The 7,470-nt window shown below is 35.7% G+C and overlaps 1 protein-coding gene across 2 annotated transcripts; it reads right to left on the bottom strand.

Annotated features, from left to right (window-relative positions):
• Window positions 1-1,467: 1,467 nt before the first annotated feature.
• LOC133309096 (protein ETHYLENE INSENSITIVE 3-like) lies at window positions 1,468-4,861 on the bottom strand. 2 transcript variants are annotated; one of them, XM_061509836.1, is made up of 2 exons: window positions 4,543-4,861; window positions 1,468-3,791 (listed from the first exon to the last, which is right to left on the bottom strand). In XM_061509836.1, exon 2 carries the CDS (start codon window positions 3,620-3,622, stop codon window positions 1,769-1,771), a length of 1,854 nt encoding a protein of 617 aa, XP_061365820.1. In that variant the 5' UTR covers window positions 3,623-3,791; window positions 4,543-4,861; the 3' UTR covers window positions 1,468-1,768. The 2 variants fall into 2 exon arrangements, with proteins under 2 accessions (XP_061365820.1, XP_061365819.1); XM_061509835.1 differs by having other exon boundaries at window positions 4,548-4,861.
• Between the last annotated feature and the right edge of the window lie 2,609 nt (window positions 4,862-7,470).

Raw genomic sequence — 7,470 nt, 5'->3', positions numbered from 1 at the left:
ACATACTACTTTTCATTAAAAAGTTTACGTAGAAAAAACCAAAGAGAATTCAATAAAAGAAAAAACTTCACTCGGACTCTGTTCAGTAACTTCGCAAATATGTAATGTTAGAAAACCCCCTTTTCCAAACCCAATCCCAGTCACACTTTGTATCACTGGTTACAGAATAAAATATAAAAGAGAGATGAGAAAATTTAAATTTTTAAATGAAACAAATATTTTGTATACAACTTAACATTTTAATATTTTGGAAATTTCTTCCCTCCTTTATTTTATTCTTGGTCCAAACTCCAAACAATGAAATAAATTTAAAAAAATTATTTATTTTCATTTTCTTAGACCAAACATACTATTTGAGTCACAACTGATCCATCTTACCCATTTGCAAGATTGAACACGTGCTGCTATTAATTACAGCACATTTTCAAACAATATGGTTTATTCAGTGAATTTTATGACAGAACCGACATGATGCGTCACTAATTTTCAAACAAACAAGCACCCAAAATTTCAAAGAAAAGTAGGTGAATTGCAAAATACATGACAAGAAAATTATAAAAATTTAAGGGAAATATATTTATTAATAGAAAATATATATATATATATATATATTTTTTAAACGACACAAAATTAAATCCTTTTAAAAGAGAAATAGACACAAAGAGATAGGATTTACATCTTTATTTTTTTTTTGTCTTTATTTTTCAATAGGGCTCAAATCTCTTTCTGTATATTTCTCACTTAAAAGAATCTAAGTTTGTGTCCTTTAAAAGTACACATACTTTTACCTTTATTGTATTGTATAATACAATTTATCTTATGCAACGTAAAAAAAAATCACTAAAAAGAGAAAGCAAAAACAAAAAAAAAAAATTTCACTTTTATTTTGTGTATTATATGAAACAAATTATCTCATACGATATAAAAATGGAAAATAATTTTTTTATGTTATAGAAAAATTACTTTATATTATAAAAATAAAATTACAAGTGAAACGCATAAATAAGAAAAGAGAGAAAAAATAGAGATAAAATCCACTCTTCTTTTATATATGTAAAAAATTTATTTCTCTAAAAATATAACCCTATAAAAATATATTTCCCAAAATTTAATGGATCTATGTTCAGCCGCCATGGTCAATTATGATATGGCACTTTCATTACAGGAACTTTCGATGGAGATGAAAAATGAAAACCCTTTATGTTGATATATTGACCTGTGACTGAATAAAGATGTGAACATATTGTCTTTGAGAAAGGGACCCCACCACACAAGCATACAATCTAATCACGCAATCGAAAAGGCATATGCTAAACAACTGTTCTGGGGTCCATTTCACATGGGAGAGGATAAGCACAAGTGAAAGATGTAATAAAGGACAAACCTTTTCATCTATCCAACCATTTACCCACAACCGGATCACAAAATTCAGATTCCTTATTGTGTAACTAAAATTTAGAAGAGAATTCATATCTTATTTATAACACAGTCTTACATGGAATAATTTTAGGTAACAAGACTACACTGGTAAAAAGTAAAAACACACATAACCAAAGGGCTAAATTACGGGAACAATACAAGTTTTTATTAACCCATACCAAACCTGCCAAACATAAAATATCTAGTTAACCTACAGGATTACATGTCAAGAAAATTGCAGTGAAAACTTTCTGCCAAGGGAACTTCACATGATCAGGGAAGCCCACCCTTTGAAGGAAAACAAAAGAGTCCATGATAAATGAGTTTCCCAATTTCATTTTTGTCATTTTCACTGGTACCATATTGAAATATCTGGCGGTTTCTGAAGAGCATCCATCCCTACTCCTTGCATATCCTCAAAGGATGCCAAATCACAAGGGGACCCAAACATTAAAGGGAAATTATTGTTGTTTTGATTGGTCTCAAATGGAGAATTCAAAGCTTTGAACCGGTCAAATTGACCTTCCTCTCTTGCAAACATGTGATGATTATTGGACATGCTGGCTTCTTCAAAGAAGTTTCCTTCCATAACAATTCCTTGACCACGAAAGATATTGTCCCGTTGCTGCTGAATGCCGGGCCGAGCAATGTTTGGATTTTCTGCAGCTACACGGTTACTGCAACTCATATTCTTGTTACCTTGAATATTTGTATCATAGACTGACATAAGGTCACTAATCATTTTCTGGCCATCTTCTGGAACTCCAAGTCCAGTTAGATCAAATGATGGTGGAACCAAATTAACAGAATGAGCAGTAGATTTGGGTTGAACAAAGGACTGTGGGAATATGACTGGCTTTACCTCATTAACATGAAAATTTTGACCACCATAATCTGAAGAAGTTCCTCTATAAGGACAATTCAATTGGTGATTGTCCCTAGAACTCCTGTCTTGAAAACCAAGGCGAACTTCACTATAAGGGCACTGAGGGTGTTCACATGTGTAAATTTTCTGATCCATCATCATGTGAAAGTCACTAGAGATCTTCCTCTTCCGAATGAAATCCAAGTTTGTTACGGCCTCTCCCTTGATTGGGAAAGAAGGCTGCTGAACTGGCAGTATTCCCCTTATTCTCTCCATCCCAAGATTGGATGGGTGAAGATTCTCAGGTTTCCGATCTTCCAAATCAAAGTTCGGCTCATCCTCGCCCCCTTCAACATCATACTCACTGCAATCATTGATGACCAAAGATCCACTACCTCCAGCTGAGGCTAATGGTGGGCAATAATCAGGGTAAAGCTCTCGTGCTGTGGCCTCCTCTTGATTGATGATTGCAAGCCAGGTTGCACTTTCTTTGGCTGTCATTTTATCTTGAAGGCATTTGGATTGCCTCACAAGCTTCCGAATTTTGGCAATATCAGGAGACATGTGCTTGATGACTGCAGTAAGAACACCAACCTTCCATGCCTTCTTCAGGTCATGAGGTTTCTTGTAAGGTGGAGGACCTTGCTCTTTAGGTAAACCAATTTGAGGCCACCACTCTTCATTTCCAGTGGGCCACCATGGTGGAGGAACGCCCTTCTCCAATGGGAACCGCCTTTGAGGGGGATCACAGTGTTGCATGAGTGCTGACAAGAGAGAACCCAAGGTCGTGTCCTGTAGCTCTTGCAAGGTGTGTGGGGTCGGACCAATAGAATTGAATCCATCATTCTTCCCTGGGATTGCATTATCTACTTGATATTTGGCTATGGCAGCTGGACCATTGCGATCAAACCTAACTTTATCCTTCCACCATTCACGAAGATTATCAGATGCCCCAGTCACAGGTTTTCCTTTCTCCGGAATTATCCCATAAACAAATCCTTGGGCCTTACAAACCTCCATCATCTTCAGCATGTACTTCAAGATTCCATCTTGAGCCCTCGACATCTTTTTCCTCCTTGCCTGTTCTTGGGACTGCCTCTGCTTCGCTGCATCAATTCCTTCCTTAGTCTTGCTTTGTTCCTTTAATCGCTTGAGACGCATTTTGTCCCTCCACATCCTCCTCTCAAGCTCATCTACATCAATTTCTTCGTCACTATAGTCATCCTCCACTATCACCTCTGGTTCAGCTTGCCGGGAAGCAATATCCCCTTCTCCAAGGGGAGCAGATAACATATCCAAATCACCACATAGGCCCATCTCATCAAACATCATCATCATTTCCTATGGAATATTACCCCAAAAGATAGCTTAAATGTCCAGAAAAAAAAATGGATTCAACCTATAAGCTTCTGATGATGCCAGTAGCAAGCTGGGTTTCAAACTTCACCCTTTAGCACTATACACCAATTCAAGCTAACAAATTCTTAACTTATAAAGGCCTTTACACCTGCCAACAGCAATAAAACATAGAACAATTAAGATGGTACAAAAATCAAATAGTTTCAAGATGCAGAGAATCTCTAGATCAGAAAATAAGCACTTATATCTTTAAGGATTATTTACCAGCCAACAATTTTCAAAACCAGAAACTTCTTCCATTCAGATCCAGCAACATTAATATAAACTAAAAAATGAATAAAAAAAACTTAAATTGATTAATAACCACAAAATAATTGAGAATTTTGAATTACAACGATAAACTGTGCTGCTTATATCCAAAAACTCGAATCACTCAATACATGTTACAGAGATATAACAAAAAACCATTATGGTTTATTATTATATCTCTCTAACAATACACCTCTCTGATCCCGATTTCGTAGATCAAATTCATCCACGAAAGTTCGAGCAACATAAGCAGAGACCATGAGACAATGATGATTTAAAAAGATTCTCTCATCAACCAATCATAAAAAGCAAGCAGCAAACGGGTGGTGAAAAACCTAGAAAGATTAGCTAGATTGACGAGGCAACTTATCAAGCAAATAACACCCACAACATGAGAAAGCTAAGAACAGATAAAATTTTCAACATGCACAAAAAAATTGAGACTTCACAATCAGAGATCAACTGGGTAATGGAACAAGCACAAAACCAAACCACAACAACAAAAGCCCACGAATCTGATTGACCAAGAATATAGCAAGTAGAAGCTGAACAGTGAAAAGGGTAAGCAAGGAAAAAGAAATAGATAGAACCTTACAGAAAATCCAGAAAAGGGTCTTCCTCTGTTGTGGCCGCAAGTCAATTGAGGAGGAAGAGGAAGAGGGTACTATTGAGACTTTAAGCAGAAAACGATGGAAGAAGGAGAAGCAAGAGAGAAGAAAGAGAGAGAGAGAGAGAGAAGAGAGAGAGAAGGATCAAAGAGTTGAACATTATCCTGGTTTTATTGCATTAAAAAAATGGGGGCTGTGGCAGTAGGCGCATGTGAAAGTAGTGGGTTATTGGTGGGGTAAACCCAATTTTGAGGAGAATGAAAGTGGTGGGATATTTATAATCCGGGTTAGGTTAATCCCATCCCAACCTTGGGATAATTTGTTTAACATATCGTATTTATGACGGTATGATGAAGCTGCTCTCTCGCTCTCTTTCTCTCTCATCTTTCTGTGTGGGGACGCGACTAGTCGTTTGAGGCCACCTGACCAATTATGAAGTTCAGAGACACACACAACTCACAATGGTAATCAATGGGTTAGTCGAAAAGCATTTAATGGCAAATCTGTGCCGGGGGATTCAATTTCAATTCAGTTCCATTTTTCCAATTCTACCAATTTACCACTTTATGCCAATTTTCTGTTAAATGACTTCTTTTTTTTTTCAGTAATAGAATTTGTGGATCTTCATTATCCTTTTGAATTTTCGTGTTGCTTTCCTTATCAGTGATGAGGAGCTGGTTTCATTCAATAACAATGTTCATTGGCAAAAATTTTGCTACATATTTCAATTCTGCTTAGATGTAGACACTGATTTTATGATCATACCTAATTTGTGCATAAGAGGGTTTTAGCCCTATATTTTATTTCCTTGTATTTGTGTTGTTATATTTCATTTTATATATGTGTTTGCTTTTTCTACGATGAACGTATATAACTTATTTACAGTGAGCCCAAAACGACGTCGTTTTGAGACGAAATTTAAAGTATTTTTGTAATTATAATTTATTTAAGGGTTATAATAGTCTTTTTCATTATAATTTTTTAATTTTTCAACCCAAAACGACGTCGATTTGGAAGCGACCTATCTACATTCACTTTAAAAACATTAAAGCCTTTATATATATATATATATATATGAAAAAATGTTTATCCTTTTAAATGACATAACTTATGTCATTTCACTCTCACAAAAATGTGGGACCACATCTTTATTTTTTTTTTGTCAACTCTCTTTTCTCATTTATCTATCTCTTTTTCAAAATAACACAACTTTTTCTCTTTTTAAAGGAAATTTTTTTCTACTACTAGTGACTCATAACATAAGTGGAGCTTACAAAAATAGTGAAGAGAGAAAAAAAAAAAAAAATTAAGATGAAACCCACTTATGTTATGAGTCATTAGTAGGAGAAAAAATTTCTCCTTTAAAAGAAGAAAATGTTTTCCCTATGTTCATTCAATTCCATATATTTTAGGCTTTAAGTGAAAAGATATAATTTTCCAGATTTTATAGGAATGAAATATACGAGGAGGTAGAGGTTTTCTTTCTTTTTATTTTGATTGCGGTATTGTTTTTGCATTCTTGGAATAAATTTGTTGTAAAAATCAAGTTTTTGATGTAGAAACTTGCAAGACAAAAATTACAATTTATATAAATTATTCTAAAACGCTGGATATCATATATGTATTTTTAATTTATCACCTACCATTACAATACAATTCAATAAAATCCAAATATTATATCAAATCTGTAATTATACGTTTAGGTAATACTGTTAGTTAGGTTCTGTTTAGAATCTACCAAACTAAAAATCATGCGGAGATAAAAATATTGGGAAAAGTTCACTGATATCTATGTGGTTTGCTTTAGAATCACTTAAAAATGAAAAATTACAGGGGCATATGTGATAAAAAAACATATCTTTTTACAAACCACAGGGGCATATGTGATAGAAAAAATCACAAGAGCATAGGTGATTCTGAAGCAAACCACAGGAGCATAGGTGAACTTTTCCCAAAAATATTTTATAAAAAATAAGAGTACAAATTATATATAGACTTTCTATGTTATAAAATAAATTCATTTAATATAGTGATCCGGATAAAATATAGGCCCAATGACATACGAAAAAGCCCAACCCACCAAGGATTCAGAGCAAGCGCGACGGACAACTATCGCGCGTAAGCCGCAATGCCCTCATCGCGACAGACAAGTCGCGATAACCATATCGCGGATGAAACCCTCTCAAGTAAGCAAACTTAACGTCCAAGGCAATCCCACCGCGCCTTTATGCCAATAAGCAACAGACAGCTCTAGCTTACCGTGACTCTACAACTAGACACTAACAAAGATAAGGCAACTCAGATCCTAGTACTAACCTGCAACCCAAACATGGCCAATCAGAAGCCAAGCCGCCATCATAACTACTATATAAACAAAGGGTTCAACACCCAGGTACGATCATCCTTTACATTTAACAACATACATCACCTGCCTCTGATACTGACTTAAGCATCGGAGCGTCTTCGCAGGTACCCCCTAGCCAAACTTAACGCGCTACCGCAAAAGGCAGATACGCAATTTGATCCCATCCTGACTGAAGGCCCAAGACCAAGCACTAAAACCCATATCTCAACCGTGTGTGATCAAACTTGATACAGTTTGGCTAGCCCACTCCATATCTGGTCTGATCATTGGCACAGTCTATGGGAACCTATCAGTTAGAACCCATCTTCTTCTAAAAACATGGTTGATACACGGAGCAAATCCCAGAATGGTTCCAAAGGAAAGCGGAAGGAGACCCCTGCTTCCCGTAAAAAATCAGCTTCTTCAGTGGCACCAATTCCCATCCATCTGGATGACCCACCGACACCCCAACATCTCTTGGACCTTATCACACAACAAAACAAGAAAATTGACCAGCAGAATCAAGATTTAGCTCGATTGAAAAAAGCTCAAAAGAACAAAGAAAA

This window comes from Gastrolobium bilobum, unplaced genomic scaffold (assembly GCF_033153095.1).
Source record: "Gastrolobium bilobum isolate Gb01-03AN ecotype WA unplaced genomic scaffold, APGP_CSIRO_Gbil_v1 utg11337, whole genome shotgun sequence".
NCBI classification, from domain to species: Eukaryota; Viridiplantae; Streptophyta; class Magnoliopsida; order Fabales; family Fabaceae; genus Gastrolobium; species Gastrolobium bilobum.
This window is presented reverse-complemented; position numbering and strand designations above follow the sequence as displayed.

What these genes read in the sequence shown, in the direction of transcription:
- LOC133309096 (XM_061509836.1), bottom strand. Translation starts at nt 3,622, where the DNA reads ATGATGATGATGTTTGATGAGATGGGCCTATGTGGTGATTTGGATATG.